At 42.8% G+C, this 23,587-nt stretch overlaps 2 protein-coding genes and 1 long non-coding RNA gene across 10 annotated transcripts in view; 1 reads left to right on the top strand and 2 right to left on the bottom strand.

The window, feature by feature from the left end:
• Nucleotides 1-6,924: 6,924 nt before the first annotated feature.
• BLOC1S2 (biogenesis of lysosomal organelles complex 1 subunit 2) lies at nt 6,925-10,951 on the bottom strand. Of its 3 annotated transcripts, none has more exons than XM_077878012.1 (5): nt 10,835-10,951; nt 10,393-10,509; nt 9,769-9,888; nt 8,975-9,079; nt 6,925-7,421 (listed from the first exon to the last, which is right to left on the bottom strand). In XM_077878012.1, exons 1-5 carry the CDS (start codon nt 10,893-10,895, stop codon nt 7,390-7,392), a joined length of 435 nt encoding a protein of 144 aa, XP_077734138.1. In that variant the 5' UTR covers nt 10,896-10,951; the 3' UTR covers nt 6,925-7,389. The 3 variants fall into 3 exon arrangements, with proteins under 3 accessions (XP_077734138.1, XP_077734139.1, XP_077734140.1); XM_077878013.1 differs by having other exon boundaries at nt 10,735-10,876; XM_077878014.1 differs by lacking the exon at nt 10,835-10,951 and adding an exon at nt 10,669-10,809.
• Nucleotides 10,952-10,988: 37 nt separating this feature from the next.
• Nucleotides 10,989-23,079, top strand: LOC144301253 (uncharacterized). 5 transcript variants are annotated; one of them, XR_013368068.1, is made up of 3 exons: nt 10,989-11,098; nt 12,497-14,498; nt 14,914-23,079. It is a non-coding gene; the product is annotated as an uncharacterized LOC144301253 (long non-coding RNA). The 5 variants fall into 5 exon arrangements; XR_013368066.1 differs by having other exon boundaries at nt 10,991-11,098; nt 12,919-13,072; XR_013368067.1 differs by having other exon boundaries at nt 10,991-11,098; nt 12,919-13,243.
• Nucleotides 12,362-23,587, bottom strand: part of PKD2L1 (polycystin 2 like 1, transient receptor potential cation channel) — a 30,276-nt gene continuing 19,050 nt past the window's right edge. The window contains exons 3-16 of one of the 2 annotated variants that reach the window (XM_077877994.1): nt 21,364-21,491; nt 20,643-20,896; nt 19,495-19,719; nt 19,103-19,331; nt 18,267-18,437; nt 17,906-18,087; nt 17,479-17,599; nt 16,563-16,661; nt 16,250-16,371; nt 14,899-15,025; nt 13,973-14,091; nt 13,604-13,727; nt 13,214-13,283; nt 12,362-12,699 (exon numbers count right to left, since the gene is read on the bottom strand). In XM_077877994.1, coding sequence (XP_077734120.1) covers nt 12,443-12,699; nt 13,214-13,283; nt 13,604-13,727; nt 13,973-14,091; nt 14,899-15,025; nt 16,250-16,371; nt 16,563-16,661; nt 17,479-17,599; nt 17,906-18,087; nt 18,267-18,437; nt 19,103-19,331; nt 19,495-19,719; nt 20,643-20,896; nt 21,364-21,491 — 2,228 coding nt within the window. In that variant the 3' untranslated portion in view covers nt 12,362-12,442. The remainder of the gene's footprint in view (nt 12,700-13,213; nt 13,284-13,603; nt 13,728-13,972; nt 14,092-14,898; nt 15,026-16,249; nt 16,372-16,562; nt 16,662-17,478; nt 17,600-17,905; nt 18,088-18,266; nt 18,438-19,102; nt 19,332-19,494; nt 19,720-20,642; nt 20,897-21,363; nt 21,492-23,587) is intronic. The other variant, XM_077877996.1, reaches the window with a different exon arrangement.

Raw genomic sequence — 23,587 nt, 5'->3', positions numbered from 1 at the left:
AGCGCCGAGGGACAGAAGCCTCTCTGCGGTGGCTTGGCGCTCAAGACCAACCCAGGAAGGGGAGCGCGAGCGGGAGAGGGAGAGGGAGGGCGAGAGGGAGGGGCGATGATAAAAAAAGGATTCCAGTTATGATTATTACAGAGCAATTGAAGTTATCGAGCCACGAGAAAGTTTTCGATACAACGTTGGGCCCTAACCGAAGCTAATCGTATCAGTCCAGCGGGCAAGACAGTCAGACTCCCTGTGCACACGTTTATTTGGTCAGTTTTTAACCCATACTAAAGTTAAAAGAATAATGGTGATCACCTTGACACAGAAAGTGTCAACAGGTTGCCACATTTTCTTCCTCCCTTTCCCTTTCCTTCAAGGTGCACAGCACTTCTCGCTTTATCATTTGAAAGTAAATTGCAGACATCAAGATTACCTCAGCATGCATTTCCTAAGAAAAGGACATCCCCTCCATCACCAAAATACCATTAACACACCCAAGAGAAGTAATTCAATAATATCATCCATATGATTAATACATCCGTATTTAAAGTACCCCATTTGTGTGTCCCTCCCCCAATCTCTTTAATATCTGGGACTTGTTTTAATTCAGAATACAATTAAGTTTCTATCTTGTATTCAGTTCCCTCTCTAGTCTGCTTAAATCAATGGCCCACGGACCTTTTTGGTTTTGCCTCCATGACATTGGCTTTTTAAAGATTTTTTATTTATTCATGAGAGACACACAGAAAGAGAGAGGCGCAGAGACCTAGGCAAAAGGAAAAGCAAGCTCCATGCAGGGAGCCGGATGCAGAAATCGATCCCGGGACTCCAGGATCACACCCTGGGCCGAAGGCAAGCGCTCAACCGCTGAGCCACCCAGGGATCCCGACACTGACCTTTTGTGGGAGTTCTGTCCAGTTTGTTGTAGGAGACAACAGTATATAAGGAAATGGAAACAAATGGGTTTCTGACAACAGAGGGGCAGGAGAAATTCACTAAGGTCAGCTAAGTAATTAAAAAATTAAAACATAGATAATAAGTTTAAGGAAGAACCACAAAGCTCTGGTTTTCCTTACTTTGGAGGGAAATACTAAATTCCCTGTCTCATTAACTATTGATGCCCCTACTTTGATGGCACACTAAGCATGTGTCTTTACTACTTTGGGGGCAATCCAGCATAGCCCAGGAGTAGAAATCAAGACTGAATCTAGAAGAGTAGGAATGTGCCAAACATGCACAGAGTAATAACTTCAGGCAGAAGAAACAACAGTAAGATATGAAAACTCATCAGGGGAATTCTATATTACCTTTATACCTCTTGCAAAAAAAAAAAATTTTTTTTAAGGTTTATTTACTCATGAGAGACATAGAGAAGCAGAGACCTAGGCAGAGGGAAAACCAGGTTCTCTATTGGGAGCCTGATGTGGACTCCATCCCAGGAACCCAGGATCACCACCTGAGCCAAAGGCAGAGGCTCAAGCACTAAGCCACCCAGGTGCCCCCACCTCTTGCAAATTTAAATCTACTCTGAAATATAAAGTTTATGGATAGGAAGCTCATCCACAGGAAGTTAAGCTAGCTCAAGACAGCTGAATACAGTGTGTCAGAGTAAATGAAATTGAAAACAAATGAAAGAAACAGGGGTTTTGATGCATGCTAAGAAGTCTGGCTTTAGAATACACATTCTTCTCAAGTGCATGGAAAATTCCTCCAGGATAGATATGTTAGGCCATTAAAAAAGCCTCAACAAATTCAAGTACGTAGAAATTACATCAAACATCTTTTCAACCACAATATGAAACTAGAGTTCAGTAAGAAATAAGGAACAAAATTAGAAAGCTAAAAAATACATAGAAATTAAACAACACACTCCTAAACAACTAATAGACCAAAGAAGAAATCACAAAGAAAAATAAAAAATAGGGATGCCTGGGCGGCTCAGTGGTTGAGCGTCCTTTGGCTCAGGGCATGATCCTGAGATCCAGGATCGAGTCCCACATCAGGCTCCTTGCATGGAGCCTGCTTCTCCCTCTGCCTGTGTCTCTGTCTCTCTGTCTCTCATGAATAAATTAATAAAATCTTTAAAAGAAAAAAAATATATATCTTGAGACAAATGAAAATGGAAACACAACAGACCAAAACTTATGGACTGCAACAAAAAGTTCTAAGAGGAAAGTTGATAACTGTTAATATCTATATTAAGAAAAAAGAAGTGTCTCTGATAAACAAGTTAACATTACACATCAAAGAACTAGAAAAAGGAAAATAAACTGAGCCCAAAGTAAGCAGGAGGCAGGAAATTACAAAGATTACAGCATAAATAAATGATACAGAGAATAGGAAAACAATAGAAAATTTCAATGAAACTAAGAGTTAGTTTTTGAAAAAGATAAAATTGACAAACTTTTAGCTAAACTAATCAAAAAGGGGCACCTGGGTGGCTCAGTGGTTGAGCGTCTGCCTTTGGCTCAGGTTATGATCCCGGGGTCCTGGGATCGAGTTCCATGTCAGGCTCCTGCAGAGAGCCTGCTTCTTTATCCCTCTGCCTATGTCTCTGCCTCTCTCTGTGTCTCTCATGAATAAATAAATCAAATCTTTTAAAAAATAAATAAAAATAAACTAATCAAGAAAAAGGGACTCAAGTAAATAAAATTATCAGTGAAAAAGGAGACATTTCAACTGATACCACAGAAATATAAAGATTACAACAGACCACTATGAACAATTATATACCAATAAATTGGACAACCAAGAAATGGATAGATTTCTACAAATGTAAAACTTAAAAGACGGAATCAAGAAATAGAAAATCTGAACAGACCAATGAGTAAGGAGTCTGAATCAGTAATAAAAAACTCCCAGCAAAGAAAATCCAGGACCAGATTATTTCATGAATTCTACCAAACATTTAAAGAATTAATGCCAGTCTTTCTCAAACTCTTCCAAAAAATTAAAGAGAAAGGAACACTCCCAGACTCATTATACGAGGTCAGCGTTAGCCCATACCAAAGTCAGCCAGATAAGGATACTGTAAGAAAACTACATGCCAATATCCCTGATGAATATAGATATATAATTCTCAACAAAATACTGGCAAAATGAATTCCACAGCATCTTAAAGGGATCATACACCGTGACCAAGTGGGACTTGTCCCTGGGATGTAAGGATGGTTCAACATATTGAAATCAATAAATTCAGTAAACCTCATTTATAGAATGAAAAATAAAAATCATATGATCATCTCAAAAGATGTAGAAGCAGGTGACAAAATTCAACATCCTCTCAGGATTTAAAAAAAAACAAAAACAAAAAACAAACTCCCAGCAAAATTATGCACAGAAGGCATGTACCTCAAAATAAAAAGGCAATAATATGACAAGCCCACAGCTAACAACATACTCAATAGTGAAAGGGTGAAGGCTTTTCCTCTAAGATCAGGAACAAGACAAGGGTGCCCACTCTTACCACTTCTATTCAACATAGTACCAGAAGTTCTAGCCAGAACAATTAGGCAGGACAAAGAAATAAAAGGCATCCAAATTGGAAAGGAAGAAGTAAAACTGTCTCTGTTTGCAGATAACATCATCTTATATATAAACAATCCTAAATACTCAGAAAAAAAAACAGAACTAATCAATGAATTCAGTAACGTTGCAGGATACAAAATCAACATACAAAAATCAGTTGTGTTTGTATACACTAATAACAAGCTATCTGAAAAAGAAATAAAGAAAACAACCTCATTTGTAATAGGATCAAAAACAGTAATATACTTAGGAACACATTTAACCAAAAAGGTGAAAGATCCGTATACTGAAAACCATAAGATACTGATGAAAGAAATTGAAGAAGATACAAATAAGTGGAAAGATATTTTGTGCTTGCGGATGAGAAGAATTAATAGTTAAAATGTCCATACTACCCAAAGCCATATATAGATTCAATGGAATCCCCATCAAAATCCAACGGCATTTTTCACGGAAATAGAAAAAAAAATCCTAAAATTTGTACAGAACCACAAAAGACCCTGAATAGCGAAAGCAGTCTTGAGAAAGTAGAACAAAGCTTGAAGTATCACACTTCCTGATTTTAAACTATGTTACAAAGTGATAGTAATCAAAACAGTATAGTACTGACCTAAAAACAGTTACATAGACCAATGGAGCAGAATCAAGAGCACAGAAATGAACCTAGCATATACAGTCAGCTAATATTTGACAAAGGAGCCAAGAATACTTAATGGGGAAAGGATAGTCTCTTCAATAAATGGTATTGGGAAACTGGATATTCACATGTAAAAGAATGAAACTGGACCCCTATCTTACACCACTCATAAGCATTAATTCAAAATGGGTTAAAGTTTTAAATATAAGACCTGAGACTGTAAAACTCCTAAAAGAAACAAGAAGCATTTTGACATTGGTCTTGGCAAAAATTTTTTGGGTATGACACCAAAAGCACAAGAAACAAAAACAAGCATTAAAAAGTGGGACTACATCAAACAAAAAAGCTTCTGCACAGCAAAAGTTACAATCAGCAAAATGAAAATGCAACCTACGGAATGACAGAAAATATTTGCAAACTATCAGATACAGGGTTAATACCCAAAAAACATAAGGAACTTAATAGCAAAAAAAAAAAAAAAAAAAGCAAATATTCTGATTTTAAAAATAGGCAAAGGCCACAAGTAGGCATTTTTCCAAAGACTATCAATGGATGGACTATCAATGGCCAATACGTCCATGAAAAGGTGCTATGCATTCTAACTGGCTGATATCTCATTGTGGCTTATCAGTACCTCATACCTCACAACAGTTAGAATGGCTATTACCAAAGAGATAATACTGATGAGGCTGCAGAGAAAAGCGAACCCTTATGTACTGCTGGGGAGAATGCAAATTAGTACAGCCACTATGGAAAACAGCATGAAGCTTCTTCAAGAAATTAGAACTATCATATTATCTAGCAATCTCATTTCTGGGTATATATCTAAAGGAAATGAAATCATGAGATATCTGTACCCCTACATTCGTAGCAGCATTATTCATGATAGCTAGCTAATACGCGAAAACAACCTAAGTGTCTACCGACGGATAAATGAAGAAAACATAGTATATATATTTACAATGAAGAAAGAAGGAAATCCTGCCATTTGCAATAACATGGATGAATCTCAAGGGCATTATGCGAAGTGCAGTAAGTCAGAAAAAGACAAATTACTGTATGATCTCACATGAAATCTAAAACTGCACCCATAGAAACAGAGTAGACTGGTGGTTAGGAGGAGTTGGAAGGGAGGCAGGGGGAATAGGGAAATGTTGGTCTAGGGTTATAACTTCCAATTATGAGTAAGTTCTGGGGATCTAATGTACAGCATGGTGACTGTAGTTAATGATACTGTATCATATACAGTTTACCCTTGAACCACCCAGGGGTTAGGGGCACTGACCACTTGCATAGTCAAATATCTGTATATGACTTTGACACCCCCACAGTTGACTGGAAGCCCTACCAATAACATAAACAATTAACATGTATTTTGCATGTTATATGTATTATGTACTGTATTCTTACAATAAAGTAAGCTAGAGAATAAAAAATATTAAGAAAATCATGAAAAAATACACATATAGTACCCTATCTAAAAACATCTGCATATAAACAGACCTATACAGTTCAAACACATGCTGTTCATAGGTCTACTGTATCTGAAAGTTGCTAAGAGAGTAGATCTTAAATGTTCTTACCACACACACACACACACACACACAAGGTAACTATGTGGAGTGATGGCTATTTCAGCTAACCTTATTATGGGAGTCATTTCACAATATATAAATATACCAAATCATCATATCATACATCTTAAACTTACACAATGTTTTATGTCAATTATGATTCAATAAAGCTGGAAAAAAAAAAAAGTAAGAACTTACACCCTCCACTCCTCTGCAACACATACACACACACACACAGAAGAAAACTATTTTCAGCTCTTATCTTCTGAGAACCCTGTATCCTAAATGTAACTGGGGAGCTTGTACTACATGTATCAACTCCAATGTTCAGAATATATATCTGGCCAAACATTTTAAATCTTACGTAAAAAAGAAAGTTTAATTAAAGAACCAAAGGGAATTCTACTAGACTAGTTCATCCTCAGAAACACACAAGTGAACTGAAGTATGTCATTAAAATTTTGGTTTCTGAGTTAAAAAAAAACAAACAAAAATAGTCTGGCTTTTTCAAAGAGGCTGTGAGAAGTCACCAAAGGATTCTAAGCAGGTGGGGTAACATGGCCACTTTACATTTTGGAAAGATTGTTCTGACAACATTGTGGAAGGTGCATTGGAGGGATCATTGTGGTGAGGAGACACAGCTATAGTGCAGCAGAGCAGAGGACAAATAATGGTCTGGAACAGACGTAGTGGGAAAGGACAGAAACAGAGCTATGAACTCTTTTTGGACACAGAATTGATGACCTCAGACACCTTCCTAGCTAACACCCAATTCTGAATAAGGATGCCTGTCTTCCAAACTAGACTGGCCAGTCAGTATCCCTCATCCCTTGATGTCTTTAGTCTGAAAGGTCCTCCCTAGGATCCCCCTGCCTTGACCCTGCAGGCACATTTTAGAAAATGCTTTATTTTAGAAGTGGCAGCCCTACTTCATCATCTAACACATACACAGCATACACACTGTTTCTCTGTATCACAGTTCCAAAACGGAGCACATGTCAAGATGTCATCCATCTCCAGACATCTGACTCACATAGAGAAGAGATAGGAGGAGCCCATCACATACATCAAGCTATCAAAACACTCCTTTTTACTGCTTCTGCTCAGTCTAGAAGACTCAACCTGAAATAATTTTAAGATTTTCTGTTATTTGTAATGTCATGGAAAAGCAAATTACTGACATTCACAAGGTGATAATCTATAAAGAACAAGTTTGTTTTCTTTTTTTAATTTAGGATCTTATTAGCAATACATTAGCATCATTAATAGAAAAAAACTGTTGACACAGAAACTCAGAAACCAGCCATTAAGAAAATAATGTAGTAATCAACCACTATGAGAGAAAGTAAGTCCTCTCATTTGATTCTACTGGCAAGCCCAGGTTTATCCTGAGCTCTGAGAGACTCTGTCCTGAGTGGATGATGAAACTTTCAAGTAAAAGGTAAGGAGTTATAGGTGTGAGTTTCTGAGGGATACTGCCTCAAAAGAAGTTCAGGAGTAGTCACAGTCCTCCAGTTTACTCCAATGTTGGATGTTTCTAGGACGACCAGCGTAGTTTCCTTTTGAGGAGTTTTAACAATTCATCAGCCTCAGGAGTCAGGTCTTATAAAACGTTCCTCCATGTTAAAAAAAAGACTTTGTTCCAGAGGATTAAGTTTTTCATCGCTTCTCCAGCTTCTTGTACTTGGCTTCTGCCAGGGAGATAGGGAGAGGAAGTTAAATCTTTTAAAACCAGCTCTTTAAAAGATCTTTTTAGTCAGCATTTCCAGGCACATTCAACAATATCTATTATATTAAAAAAAAAAAAAGTCTATTGGCTTCAATCTCATAATCTGTCCAAACTGGGTTCATATTGGAGGCATATCATAAATGTTAACTATCATATTAGCTAAGGACAGATATTTGGATATCTATCATCGACTTAAAATTGTGTGTGTACAACTTAAAATTAGGAGACAAACATGTACACACACACACACACACACACAGAATTAGGAACAAGTTCCTAATTTACAAGCACCTGCTCAGACGGCTCCACCAGGATTAAGCAGATCTACTGGCACTTGAGTCACGGGGAGCCTTACTAAGCACAGAAAACTGCTTCTCCAGGCACTGCCCCAGGCACTCTCTGGGAGCCAGACTGGAACTCTCCAGTTGTATAAATGTATGTTTTCCCTTTTATTTTCTTATTCCTACACCTCACTATGGGAAAGCAATTTTGAAAGACACAGAGATTTAAAAGACCATCAAATAAGCCTCTTAATGTGATAGATTATCTTTTTCTTTAAAACCTTGAAAACAAAACAGAACAAACCCTGAAAGCATCTGGTATGATGCCTTCTATATATATAGTACGGTTCACAGTCACCATTTAGTAAATGTGGATAATGAAAATGTTAATCACACTCATCTCAAATCTCAATCTTTTACAGACTTCTCTCCTGAAGTAGTAAGAAATTGTCAATGATGAAAATAAAATAATTTGTAAATTATTACCTAGGATAAAGACAACTACATTGTTTTTAATCATGGATATAAGAGCCAGAGCCAGTTAGCAAACCATCAACAATACAGGTACCAGTTTCCTCCTTAAAAGAAGAACAATCTTTCAAGAAAAATCTATAACTTCTCTATTTTTTAAGACATTTATTCACATTACTAAAGCTGCTTCGGTCTGCTGAACCACAGTTTTAAGAGCTTGAGCTTTGTAATCAAACAGACCTGGTTTGGAATATAGCTCTTTCACATGCTAGTTTTGTAACCTTACGCAAGTTAACCCCTTCGACCAGTTTACTCCTCCAAAGAATGGGGATAAAAATCACATCTTATACATTATGGGAGGAGAAAAAGCTTAATACATGTAAAGCACTAAGAACGGTGCCTAATATATATCATTAAGTACTCAGGAAATCGTATTTTTATTACTACTACTAATAAAAAATTACCCGGGGCACCCGGGTGGCTCAGTGGTTGAGCTCAGGTGGTGATCCAGGCTCCTGGGATTGCTTCTCCCTCTGCCTATGTCTCTGCCTCTCTCTGTGTCTCATAAATAAATAAATAAAATCTTTAAGGGAAAAAAAAATCACTCTCACTAGGTTTTTGTGAAGATTAATTAAAATAGATCATTACATGCACACCATAAATGTTAACTATCCTAGCAGGTAAGATCATACGGCGGGGGGGGCGGGGGGGGGGGACAGACAGGGTACCCTTATTAAATTAAAAAAGAAATGAAAATGATTACCCAGTTTTTTTGAATATGCATCCAACTTGTAGGCTGCCTGCTCCAGAGCTGCTACTTGCTCTTCAATTACATTGATCTGATCCAGATAAGGCTGCAGTCCAGCATCTTTGAAAACAAAGACAGACCACACGTTCATAAAGCCTCAACACGGAGTGCAGAAAAACACAGAGTGGGAAGTAACAGTACTAGTGTCCCGCCAGCTGTGCCCCAGACACACTAGCCGGGTGACAGGATTCTGATCAATCGCAGGACAAACACTAGCAGGCAGCAGCCAGCTGACCAAGCAGAACTGTGAGCTGGACAAAGCAAGTCTCTCTCATCCATGAACAATCCTCTTTTAGATTCTTTGCTCCTCCAGCAATCTTTCCATTCCCGAGTCAGTTTCTTGAGTAATCCCCTACCAACAAAGAGTGCCCACAGAGAAGGAACACAAATATGGAAAAATGGAAAAATACATCCTACCAGTGTAACATTTAAAGATGCTCTGGTTTTCTGCTTATAGAGTAGTCCTTTATGGATTTCATTGTTAAATAAATTCACTAGAATCTAACCACCCCTCTTTTCCCCTATCCCTTTCCAGGAATAAACTGATCAAATCAAGATTCAGAAGCAGAAATAACCATACCAAAACATGCTAATCCTCAATATGGCAGAAATTCCCTTAACTTCGTGATTTACTTTTAGAGAATGAGCTCCCTCAGGACAGGTGCCATGACCCTTCCACTTCTCTACAACCCCAAGCACAAAAGAATATTAAATACAAACATGTTTAATTATAAAAAAGTATTACTTACATTTCTGGTTTAAGTCCTTTAGGTTTCTACTAATGTTTATAGCGATATCTTTCATTTCAAGATACTTCAGGCTGGTTAGTTTATTCATATTTTCCAGGAGCTTATAGTCTTCACTGGTGGCTTTAAAATAAACAGAAGATGTCTTTACGATTTGTCACAGATCACCAGAATGTGGAATCATAGGCCAAATGGTAGTTCAAGGCAGGACCCCAAGAATGTCAAAGGAGCAGGCCACTACTGATTTATGACATTTATACCCAGCCTGTGTACTCTGAATGTCTAAGTAGAAACTCAGATACTAATCAGCTGACTATTTAAACCAAATAAGATCCAATGACTTCAGACTCTTGGTTAAAAAGGGAAATAATAAATTCAGGTCTTAAGAAAAAAGAGGTGACATAGCCTTGGTTTTCCTATGGTATGAAAACATGTTATTTGAGGGATTGCATCCTAAGTATATATAAAACTTCCAACAGGCATCTTTCAGGGCACGCGGAGTGTTGCGGAGGGAGCCACACACCGACGCGGCTAAGGCAGCGCACAGCCCCCAGAGCCCAAGTGCCGCTCCAGCGAGCGAGCGAGCGGCGCAGGGCAGCACCCCAGTCAGCCCACACCCCGCCTCACCCGTCAGTTCTCCAGTCAGGTAAGTTGCCATTTTGGAGAACATGTCCCGGCAGAGCTCAGTGATGTCAGCCTCAGCCGGCTCCTTTGCTTCCTCAGCTGTCTCCACGGCGGCATCGTCTGAATCAAAGGAGAACGAGGACGGGTCGGGCCCTGCACCGGGTCCTAACCCAGCCACGGCATCCTCTCCCCACACCGCCTCCCGTGTCCTCATTCGATCAAGTCGGCCCCGTTCTCCACGTGCCATAATTTCAAGACCCTCACTTCGTCCTTGCCCACCTGACACACCGACTCCGTTCCCTTGCACTCGCCCTTGGCTCAAGCCCGATCCCGTGGCCAAATCACCTCAGTCGCCCGCTCAGGTGCGCCCCTCCGACCTGCTCGCTCCGGCCAGGTGAGCCCCCGGCCTCCTGCTGGGCACTTCATGCCCATCTACTCTGCGTACCTCGAACCGGCTCCTCTCTCTGGGTCGAGGGGACACCCTCGGCCGCCGCCGCCGCCGCCATGCCGGGCCCCGCGCTGCTTCCGGTAGTTGGGCTGCCCGCGCCTGCGCGCCGCGCGTGCCCCGCCCCGCCCCGCCCCGCCCCGCCCCGCCGCCCCGCCCCGCCGCCCCGCCGCCCCGCCGCCGCCCTCCCCGCGCCTGGCTCACCGCCCCGAGGTACTCCGTCTCCCCGCTGAGTTGTGCGGCTCCGGAGGAGTAATACAAAGAGTAAGCGTGAAGCTGAAATTGAGGCTAAAATAAGCCATAGTGAGTCCATCCGTTGCCAACAGTCGCGACGTCTGGAACTGACATTGCGCTCATCCCTGTCACTAGTCTAGTAAAACCCGATGACCTACCTGTCTGGGGCCGGTTGCGCTCAGGTGGCCCGCTGACCAAAGCCACAGGGCAAGTTACCCTCTCCCGAGAGACGCCCCCACCCAGGCCTGTATTCGTCGCCAAAGACTGCTCAGGAAATCCACGCTTTTGAAGGCAGTCTCATCCTTCCCTTGGGAAACCTTCAGTCATTGATTCCTGAGCCGAAATACTGGTCCTTCAGTGTCTTGGTTAAACAACTCATTTGCCCCTTTTTCTTTTAAGATTTTATTTATTAGTCATGAGAGACACAGAGAGAGAAAGTGAGAGAGAGGGAGAGAGGGGCAGAGACACAGGCAGAGGGAGAAGCAGGCCCCATGCAGGGAGCCCGATGCCGACTCCATCCTGGGTCTCCTGCATCACGCCCTGGGCCAGAGGCAGGCGCTAAACCGCTGAGCCACCCGGGGATCCCCAGCCCCTTTCTGAAACTGCAGGTTGGCACCTACTTCTCTTCAGCTGATACAGCCTTTCTGGAAGAACGCTTTGTAACTTTTTACAGCTGAGGATACACTCTAGTTATCTTGATTGAGTTTAGCTGTTTCACAAGTCTCCTAGGTGTATACACTGTACATGACGGGATGGTGAAAAGGGTGGGAGAAGGGAATGGATGAGAAAAAGCAACTGGGGATCAAGGTGCAAAACGAGAAAGAGGTAAAGATCACAGGGGAAGGGAAGAAGCACATATAGTGAGTCTTGGGATGCAGACCTATATACCCAAAATTTTGGTGTAGATTCCTAGTTATTTTTCATCTCACCTTCTTACCTCCCACACCCTACACCACACACACACACACACACACACACACACACACACACCAGCTACCCCTCATGGTAGCCTAAGGGCTACCTTACTCTCTTCATCCTGAGGACCAGGTCTCCCAAGGTCACTGTCTCCACTCTTTAAATGGTACAGTCATAATACTCACCATTTCAAATCACTCCTAAAAGTCAGAAGTTCTTATTTCAGAACTTCTCAGGCAGCCCAGCTCCTTCACATTGTCACTGCCCCCACTCTGCACCTTCCAGCAAGGATGAGTACTCCAGCCCAAGTACAAGAATGGTTCACAGCTCCAGCCTTCTTCCTCGTACCATCCCAGAAGCAAAACGCAAAGGTCCTGATTTTTCTAATGATTTTTATTGATAGTCACCAGAGAAACCCATATTATCCCTTGCAAAAATAGGGTCAGAGCCCACCACATTTTATTCCAAAGATCTCAAAATCCTGGAGTCATTTCTTTGTCTGATTCTTCTCAGGTTCCATCTATGTGCCTGTTTACAGCTCTCGCAGTTCCCAGTGTTTAGTGAAATGTCGGGAGCAGGCTTCTCAACTGAGCCTTCATGGTTTTTGCCCTGGATGGAGAGGTCACTCACTCCCAACTCCTCTGCAACACTGTAATCTCCAATGTGAGAAAGTCTCATCTCCTCCAAGGCTTCCCCTTCTCTTCCACCTGGAAACTCTATGGGGAAGACAAGAATTCCATGGCTGCTAGCAGCAGATCTCTAGATGCACAAAGGATAAAGATTTACTGGCAAATTGGAAGACATTTAGATAATGCTGCTCTCTTGGCTTCTACTTTTCTCACAAATCGTGGTTATCCGGGTGCCAGGTGCTTAGGGAACATAACCCTGGCTTCCTTTATTCTGTTTGTTAATGATTTTTTTTTTTTTCATCACAGCAGAGCTAGGAGCACAGGGAGTAAGAAGCCCAGGGTGAAATGTTACTTCAAAGAGCTACACAGAGCTACATGGCTACCACAGAAACACGGAGTCACAAGCCTAAGCATGATGCAAGTGACACACAGAAACATTGGTTCAAAAGGCCGGACCCAGGTGGGACTCAGCAGTAGCAGTGGAGGGATCTGCTGCCCTAGAAGTGGAGGGCATGTCCTGAGGAGTTCTCTATGGAGGCAATGAGAGAGGAGCCAGCTATCTGATGCTTTAGAATCCCTCCCCCACCACTCTCCTGCCCACCCTGGACTCCCCAGGGGTCTGGAGTCACAGGTGAGGTTGGCTGCAGATGCTCCCAAATGCCTTGATCCCCCTGTTGGAAGAAAAAGGGACAGGTTATTTGAAGGAAGAATTTGGGTCCCACTCTACTTCCTTTTATCTAGAAAATCTGGATCTGATTCTTCAACCTCAGACCATCTCCTGGAGGCCACAGCAGCCCTCAGGCCAGAGCAATCAACCTCAGATCTTCCCTCCACTCCTTACCTCCACTGATATAGTGACTACTAGGAACATGTTCTGCAGGAGCCTGAAAACAGGCTATTTCAAAAATGTTTTGCCTCCACTCACTGAGTAGAACAGATGGTAGGGTTCAAATGTGGGAAACCAAGAGGACTCAAGTGAAGGGCCACTCACCATGCCTGGGGAGGAAGCTAGCTGCTCCTTCCTCTCCAGCATCTCTAGCTTTGAGCCCACAGCATCTACTTGGGACATGACTCCTTCCAAGACAGTCTCCAACTGAAGAACTCTCCTTGTGAGTCTGCAGGATTTGAGAGAGACTAAGGGAGCAAAAATATGCATCATGGGGCTAAACATCTATAGGGGTAGGGGAGACATTATGGTCTGTGTGTGGATGGGAGCAAGGAAGGTAAGGCCCAGCCTTGTAGGGAGAATAAAGGAGAAGGGGAACACAGGTTCTCCCTGGGCTAGGACAGAAAATTAGAAGGTTATGGAAAGAAGCTCAACATAGGACATTACAAACACACTCAGCCCTGCTGCACATACGTGTAGAATTCTTCTCCTGAAACCCAGCCATCTGCTCTGGTAGCCTCTGGACCCGACTCGCCTGGTGAGCTACTCACAATGGATTGTCCTAGGTTCTCAATCTCTGCGTTGAGGACCACCTGATTAGGAAGTCAGAGAGGAGAAGATGACTCTGGGAAGTCATCAGCTCCTATTTCATCACCTGCTCTGATGGACTCTCAGGACCAGGCCCTTAGGCTCCAGTTCATTCTATTCCCTTTCTCTCTGAATCTCTAGAGACAATAGGATCAGTGTAGTAGTGCTGGACACAAAGCTGGACCAACCTCTGGGAGGGAATCACCTTCCACAGAAACAAAACATGAGCTCTTGGAAGCCTTGATTAATGAGACCCTCACTAGAAGCCAACTCAGTTTGGGAAAGGAAGAACACTACCAGAATTCCTGCCACTTTCTCTCCTGCCCTTGATTTTGGGGTCTATACTAGATAGGGATGAAGCAGGCACAGCAGGTATAGCTAAGGATCCAAGTTTGAAAATCCCAAGGAGAAAGTAAGTCCTCAGAAAGAATTGTCAGGGATTCTTGGATAATTGATCCTCCCCCCCCCACCCACCCACCCAAGACTATGTTTTAGAGCAGTGGTTTTCAACCTTGGCTATGCATTGCAATCACTTGGGGAGTTTTTAAAAGTACTGATGTCTGAGTCTCTCACTCCCCCAGCGATTATGTCTAGAGTGTAGAGACCTGAGTATGAGGATTATTTGACTCTCCACCCCTACCCCACTGGGGTATTCTAATATGCAGCAGTTTGAGAATCACTATCCTAGAGAGTTCTCTCCTGCCCCTCTATTGAAGGATTTTCAGTTTGGATTTGTGTTCTGGGTGTGTTGGCAGGGAAGGGAGAGAGAGTGGTTTTCTTTCACTGCCTCTGCATCAGCCAACTGGGCTCACCCTCTTTTCCTCCAGGTCCTGTTGCATTTGTTCCTGCTCTTTTTTGTCCAGGATGTGATTTCCATCTTGATCAAACCTGGTGAAGGCGGCTGTGAGCTCAGTGATCTCATGCTCTGCGTGCCCAAGTCTGGGGAAAACGGTATGAGGAAATGACTTCTGACCTGTTGTGGCTGTGATCTCTCAATTATAGACTCCCTACTTTTTTTCAGACTTCATGACTCTTGCTCTCTGGGGAAGAATGAGACTACGTGGGAAGGCCAGGATCTCCAAAGTTTAGCAATTTTACTCCCAAGAAATTGTTTGAATCTATGTCTTCCTTCTCTTAGTCCTGATAAATAGTTTTAGGCCCTCCAGTGTTCTATAGGAATTATTGCAAAATTTCTTTGCCCTAAATACTCCATCCCCGCAATCCCACCCTTCACTCCCTACCCCTGAAATTCATACTCTATAATGCAACTAGAGTAATTAAGCTTTCCAAGGTGCAAGTCTAAATACACCCATTCTCTGCTTAAAATCTCTCCTGGGAACCCTATTCTTAGGATAGATTGGTGGTATACAAGGTCTTTCCCAATGTTGCCCTTCTTCATTCCTCTGGTCTCATCTCCTGCTATGTTCCACTTTTATTTGATACCTTAGCAATGCTTAGCTAACATGTACCCTACATGTTGCTCAACTTAACACTTTTATCTCTTGGAATGGACTTCCCCTGCTTGTCTACATGTAGGAACTTATCCTCCTGTAGGTATTCATACATCACCTCTTCCAGGAAGCCTTCTCTTAAGCTCAAAAATAGAACTGAATACTCTTTTTACTTTGTGCTCTGTATCTTTTAGTCAATTCGGTTGTTGAACTTGTTCTGTAATTCAGTTTATTTGCTTACATGTGTGTGAGCTCCTGGGGGACAAAGACTTTGTCTTATTTAATTGTGTGCCCTACTCAGTGCCTGGATCACAGCTGGTGCTCACAATATATTTTTTCAGTGTGTGTTAATATGTTTGACTGGGAAACAGGGAGGCTAAGAGAATAGGCCCATGTTTGTAGGGGAGCATAGAACCAACTACAGAGCTTTGTGGGAATGAGAAATGTATGTAATAATTAGGAAATTATATTATTACATTAGTTCCAAGAGTTGTTCGACAAGGTCCAGGAAGTTATAGAACATGGCTGGAGACCTTTAAACCAAGGGCACAATTCTGATGGTCAGAATCAGAGCTCTGTAGGCCAAAGGCCAAAACCAAGGTCAGAGGCCCATAGGCCAAGATCAGAAGTTTTAAGGCAAAGGGTATATGGTTGAGGGTCAAAGACTTATTATAGATCAATCTCAGAAAAGATTGGATCTCTGGTTGCTCACTCCCTCAAGGTGTTGGTGAAATCTTCAAATTGGATCTCTTGCTCCCCACCCTGCAGGACCTTCTGTACATCTGAAACCCGCTCCTTCCTCAAACGCAGCCTCAGTAGGGTCTTGTTGTAGCCCTGGAAGGGAAAAGGAAACAGGTACCAGTTCCCACAGCCTTCCTTGCCCACGCCTCCATCACAGGATGCCAGGCTTCCAGGGATAAATCAAAGCCACACAAAGGCACAGGTCCTTATACCAGTCGGAACAGACCAGGCCTTGGGCTTGGGTCCTAATGCAGATGTGTGGCTCAAGGAGACTGAGTGGTTACCTGTTTCAGGAGATCAGAAAGTTGCAGCTCATCCTTCTGTCCAGCCAACTCTTCCTTGACCTCTGAGTATGTGTCATTGATGATGGCCAGGAACATGTTCTGAAGATAAAGTGGGGACCCGGGTCCTCACCCACATACCTACTAACAGAATTGAGCCCACTAACCTTATTAATGTCCCAGATACATATTCTAAAGGAGCCAATGTTTTCAATCTCAACTCTGCAGCCCACTAACCCCCACATCTCAGAGTCCCCAAGCCCCTGTTCAGCACAATCCCCTATTAGGGATGGATCAAGCTCCTGCTATCTTCACTCAGTTGCTTTGTAGTAACCTGACTACATCATATGTCAGGGTTCACCTCCATATAAGAGCCTACCAATCACTGAGAGTGCAGTTTTGCTGTCTTTACCATCTAATCCCAATCTAACCCATCTATCTCTAACCATGATCAAATAAAGAAACCTGCTGGCTTTGTTAATAAAAATTAAGCCCAGATCTTTCATAGTTGGCACAGAGAAAGAGAATATAAAGCAATGGTGATATAAATAGCTAGAGATTCCTTGAGGAAGAGGAGAATAGATATAGAAGCTTCTAGATTCAACCACTTTTCTTCATAGGGTACTTTTCTCTCCCTTTCCATCCTTGGAGAATAAAGGTTTCATTATACTGAGGGAGTCTGCAGATTCCCTTATACTCTGCAAACTGCCTGACGTGCTGGACACACTGAGCACATTAGCCAGCTCTTGGGAGAGCCAGAGCTTCCCCCACCTGATTCTCTACCCCTGACTGGAGATACCCATTTTAATCCTGGGTATAGAGCATGGGGTTGGGGGGGGGAGCTAAAACCTCACTCTACAGGTCCTTTATGTCTCCACCCCTCAGGCTCCCAATTCCCACCTCTCAGAGGGACCCTCACCAGGAGCACGAAGAAGACAAAGAAGACATAGGTGACAAAGTAGGCAGGTCCCAGGATGCGGTTGGCATTGTCAATAGCGTTGTAGTCAAAGTCCCCAAGGATGATCCGGAACTGAGTGAAACTGAGAGACCAGGGTCTGGGCTTCACCCAGAGCCGAACCACAGCCCTGACCCCTATTCACACCCCCAACACACTTTCCTAACTACCACTCTTCGGTGAACTCAGACTCACTATATTTCCAAACTGAGAGAAAGAGTGAGGTACAGAGATACTTGAGCATACACACCAGGACTTCTGGAGATTCTCACACAGATGCTTTAAGCACAGACATGCCTGCACATGTACACCCAGCCTCCCCAAGGATACGCACACCCACAAAACTGGAGGGTGAGGGGCCCAGGAGGAGGGAAAAGGGCAAGACACACACATGCACTTGATGAAAGTGCTAAAGTTTTCCACTTGGGTTCCAAAAAGCAGGTAGCCGAGTTGAGCATAGGCAAAGAAAACGATGAAGAACATGACAGCAAATCCCAGGATGTCCTTGGCACAGCGGGCCAGTGTGGAGGAGAGCTGAGTCATGGTTTTGTTGAAGCTGATGTACTTGAATATCTGGACAGGCCATGTCGAACCAAGCAGTGAAGGAAGAAAAGAGAAAAGCTTTGAATAGTCCACTCCACGGGCTATAAAGGTCACAGGAGTTGGCAAACCAGACAAGGAAAATGAGACAAGTACTGAGGAAGGGAGAATGAGTGCCCTGAGGTGTTGCTGGGGTGGGGGTCCCAAGGTACCTTGATCCAGGCAAAGAAGAGGTTCACGGCATTCATGTTGTTGTACTGTGTCTGCCAGAAGGCGAGGAACTCAAAGTCAGCATACATGTTTGGCTGCTGCAGGAGCTTCCCCATCAGCCGATTCACCTCAAGGGTTCTGAATATGTGGAAGCCCACAGCCACAATGGAGAGCTGTCATCAGAGAGGTCAGAGGTGTCAAGAAAAGTCAGGATCTCAAGAGAAGTTCAATGATAAGGTCCAAGGGGAGAGCTGGGGTAGGTAAATCAGGTGAGGAAAAAAAAAATCCTTCCATTCTGAGTTGTTGACTATCTCAGGTTCAAATGGAACTGAATAGGATGATTAGCGGAACGTCTTAAATCCCGAGAAGGCTTTGGAAGCAGTGGTAAATATGTAAAGTACCATGGATAATTGGAGCCAAGTAATTTTATTTCTTCCACCACTTCCTAGCCTTGGTTGAGAAGCTAACGTGTCCTATTAATAAGGAAGAACATGAAGATAAAGAGGCAGAATATTTTATTAGAAGAGAAGAGAAAAGGTAGGAGTTTCAAAGGGACAGGTCATAAAGGCAAAAGACGGAAGAGAAACAGAATAGCAAGTACATAAAGAAAAGGCGGTGCCTGGATCGCAGGTCAGAGGGAGACGGCATGTGGGAGACAGTTTCCCAGGGGTGAGCCAGAGGAACATCAGCCTCTGAGTTTGGGAGCTTTAACACAATGATTTGATCAGAAGTCATAAGAAGGGCTCGAGACTCCAAAAGGAAGACCTTGGAGCCCCTATTTAGGTGAATCCCCTTCCTCTTTCTAATATGTCCCAAGTATAGGATATCTGCCTCTCACCATGATAACAACCAGGTCCAGAATATTCCAGATGCTGCTGAGGTAATGAAGCCGGTGGATGTGGAGCTCCAGGATCTCCTCTACCATATAGTAGACGATGAAGATGCAGAAGATGATTTCACAGCCAATGATGAAGAAGTCCCAGTTGCTGACATAGCGGATCAGCTTAACTGTGCGGATTTGCCAGGATGGGATAGCACCTCCTGTGGCTGGAAACTCTACCACCAGTCTATGGGAGGAGAGGGAGATACCTGATGAGACCTAGGCTGGGATAGTTCCTCCCATCCCCTCTCTTCCATACTCCCCTACCATAGGGTACAAGTTTATGTGTCTCAAGCAGAGAAGGGAATCAGGAACCATGGATGGAGGGAAGATAGGGAAACAGAACCCACCTCAGAACACAGAAAAGATTGATGTTGGCATTGTAGACTGAGAAGTCAATGAAAACTACACGAGTGCCCCTATCTAGCCAGAGGCCCTCCTGAAGGTCCTGGAGTGCCTCTGCACTGGCCTGTCGGGATCCCGGAAGGTCCAGATAGTAGCCACCTCCACTGTAGCTTGTCAACCGGCCCCAATGAGAGGAGCCCCCCAGCTCATCCTGTGAATGGTATGTCCACCTGTCACAGAAGAAACCATCTGAGCAGAAAGGGCTGAGCCTATCCAAAAGCTGACTTCCAAGGCAATGGCATCACTTTATAATTGTCTGGGCTTTACAATTTCATATATTTTATATATACATATCACATATAATATATATTTCACGTATATTACCTTGTTTGTTACTAACTATGTGAGAAAGGAGGGTAAACATTATCCACATTTGAAGATGAGGAACCTCAGACTAGGTTAGTGTCTGAACTGAAACTCAAACGTATTTCTCATGATGTTCCTCAAAACTATGGATGACAAACCCATGCCCCACTTTGACCCCAGACTGAGTAGTCTCTACTAGGGAAACACCTGGCTCATATAATTCAGGAAATCCCCTTTCTGCTCTTGTGGTTGGGGACCTAGCTGCTTTGCCCCATGATTCTCAGTTTTGTGCATAAATTTCCTCCCTGGGCCCTTACTTCCCGCTCTTACATGTCCTATCCATCCTTTCCACCCCCCCTTTCTTTCCTAATTCTTCATCCATCTTCAACCCCTTGTTGCTTTCCCTATCCAGTCCAAGGGTCAGACTCTTCCAATTACAACTTGTGTGGCAACATTAGTGTTTCATCCATTCTCCATACCCGTAAGAACATCTGGGCCAGAAAGGATGCTTTCTCTAGCAAGACTGCCTCCAGGGTAGGGCAAATGTGACAGTGATCTGTGTGTGGAAACAAGTCCAGAGGCTATGACTCTGTTTGCTAATATACCTTCTCTGTTCCTAAGTGACCCAAATCAAGATCTCCAAACAGTCACAGATGGGACCCAGAAAGATACTCCCTCCAGGTCCCCCAAGTCTCTTTAAGACTACGTGGAAATGGTTCCCAAACCTCGGGATTGTGTCAAGCTCAGAGAAGCAAGCCCAGCAACATTGGTGGGGGGACTCACTCACGCTGTGCCATTGAGAGGCCCAAAGGGGAGCTGCTCTTCCTTGTCTGGAGAGTAGACATCATAGCAGCTCAAAATGTCCTCACGGAAATCCTCATGCACCACACAGGAGTCATTGCGGACCCTCAGCTGCCGGAGCCTTGGAACCCCCAGCAGCAGGTTTTCATAGTAGATGAAGGAGTGGGAGCCGTGGCCCAGGCTCTGGTTGTTGTACCATTTGGTCCAATACAAACTGTCCAGTAGTGGGCCCTGGGCAAACTAGACCACAAGCTGGGTTAAGCTTGACCCTGCCTCATCCTGACCTTTATTTTTGAGATGACTTTTGCCTTCCTCCTTGACACCCTCCTCCCCCAGCTTATCCCTAGTCCACTTCTGTTGCAGTCCTTGGCTGACCCATGAATCTTGGCCAGCTCTTGACCTGATATGGCCCTACTCTTTATTTAAAATGCTTTTTGAAGTTCAGCCTTACCTTTGATTTCCAATACTAGTCTAACTCCTGGCTTGACTCCTTGATCACCATCCCAGTCTCTCATTTACCTTTACCTAAACTCTAGTTTGACCCATTGATTCTTGCTTGACCCTTTGACTCAGCCTGGTTCCAGAATGATCTGTTCTCTGGATATAGCCCGGTTCACTGTCTGATATTGCTGAGTCCTGGTCTTGTGGCTTGATGCTTCAGGCCATTGAAAAGGACAGGGGAGAGGTAGAGGGGATCTCATACTCACATCCCAGAAGTCCGCCATGCTGCTGATGGCCTGGAAGGAGACTCCAGTGTCTGACGGGGTATGTAAGAAGAGCTCCGACATCACTTTAGTGTAATAATAGGCACTGGAGCTTGTCATTCCGTAGGTCACTAGAAACCAACCCAAGAGACTATGTCTTGCTCACTGTTCTCATATCCATTCTCCAGAGGAGACAGGAAAGCCCATTGCCCTGGAGCCAGAGATGCTACCTAGATGGGATCCCATTAGACCCAACTCCCGAGAGTAGGTTGAGGAGGCTAATAAGGCATTGGGGAAACCAGGGAATGTATTAGGCTACAAGGTCTCCTTTCCTCCTAACTTACCTTAAGACTGAGCTCCATTCAGAAATTGTTTCTTGATACTGTCATTCTGAAAATCCACTTTTCTCTTCCTAAACCAGTTTGACTTCCTAGTTCTTACTCCCCAAATCCAAGATATTTCCACATTCTGCAACAGTTAGTGCTTCCTTTCATTTGTCCTATATTTATGCTGTCGGGAAATTACCTCTGAATTCTAGAGTACTCTGAGGCCCTGGCCAAACACCTTACAATGAAGATGTGGTCTCCTGGACTTTGGAGTCAGTAACTCCACAGCAGTGGGAGTAGGAGGTAGGCATGGCACCTCTGGCCACAAGGCATCCTGATGGGCACAGTTGTCTCCTGAGGGAAGGACTCAGAGCATCATCCCCAGATCAAAAAAAGGCATGCCCTTTGCCCTGAAGAACTGAATATCTCTTAACCACCCTAACCCATATACCTATTCTGAAGTAGAGCTGTCAAGGGAAACTAAAGTTTTCTAGTTTAAAGACAGAATTTGGAGAATATAAGCCACTTATTTTATAGATTGTCCTCAATTTAGATTTGCCTGATGTTTCCTTGTGTTTAAATTCAGGTTATACATTTGGCAAAGAATACCAAAAAGTGATGGGTGTCCTTCTCAGAGCTTCCTATCAGGAGGCACACATTGTCTAACTGTATCATTACTGGTGATGTTAACTTTCATCCCTTGTTAAGACAGTGTCTTACAGCTTTCTTCAATGTAAAATTATTGTTCTCTTTGTAAATGGTATGTATTTTGTGAGAAAATACTTTGAAATTATGTAAACATCCCATTACTCATCAGTCTTTCACCTACTAGTTTTAATATCCACTAATGGTTTTTGCCTGATTATTACTACTATGGTTGTCAAGTTGTGATTTTCTCATTCCAACATTCCTTCTGCACTTGTTAGTTATCATTCTCTTTAGGAATAACTTCTCCTTCTTCCTCATTTATTTAGTCATTTATGTATATCAGCATGAACTCATGTATTCTTGTTTTTTTCTATAGTTTATAATTTATTAGTATTATGATATTGTTACTTAATTTTTTAGCCAAGTCATGCAAGATAAAGATAAAGAATTGTTCTTGATTTAAAAAGACTAAAGAAGCATAAAAACTAAATGTAATATGTGCATTTAGTTAGGATTAAATCCTGGACAATAATTTTTCCTTTTACTAGAAAGGCTATTAGTGGAATAATTGATGAAATTGTAATAAGGTCTGTTCATTAGATGATAGTACTGAATCAATGATAATTTCATGACTTTGGTAAGAGAATATCCTTATTTTTAGAGTTACAGATTAAAGTATTTAGGAGCAAAAGGGAATTATATCTGCAATTTATTCTCAAGTTGTGTGTGTGTGTGTGTGTGTGTGTGTGTGAAAAGAGAGAGAAAGAGAGATTGGGAGAGAGAACAATAAAAGAATTGCAAGCATGGTAAAATGTACTTATTTGGGAAATCTGAGTGAAATATATATATATATATATATAAACTCTTTGTGTTATTCTTGCAGCTTTCCGTAAGTCTGTAATTACATCAAAATATTAAAGTTATATCTGTCAGTCTCTTGTGAACAATTCTCTTTAAGAATTTTCCTTTTCAAATTTTGAGCTACATTTGCTCCCACCACCCCTAGAACCTATCCATAGTTTTGTGGGAAAGAGGGACCAGTGAATGGTCCTAGATTAGGTACAAGCAACGTCACACTTTTCCAGGGGAAAATCAGCAAAGAAGGAAGCATTGTGACTTCGTATTTCCCCATTCCACTTAAGTCCAAAAAACAACTTTACTTCTCTCTGATTCTCTGTGATTCACTGTGAATCACTGTGATTCAATCACTTCTCTGTGATTACTTGCCCTTAGTATTTGGAGGACTTATATTC

The sequence above is a fragment of the Canis aureus genome, chromosome 29 (genome assembly GCF_053574225.1).
Source record: "Canis aureus isolate CA01 chromosome 29, VMU_Caureus_v.1.0, whole genome shotgun sequence".
NCBI lineage: Eukaryota > Metazoa > Chordata > Mammalia > Carnivora > Canidae > Canis > Canis aureus.
The sequence above is the reverse complement of the archived record's forward strand: the minus strand, read 5'-3'. Positions and strand labels throughout refer to the sequence as shown.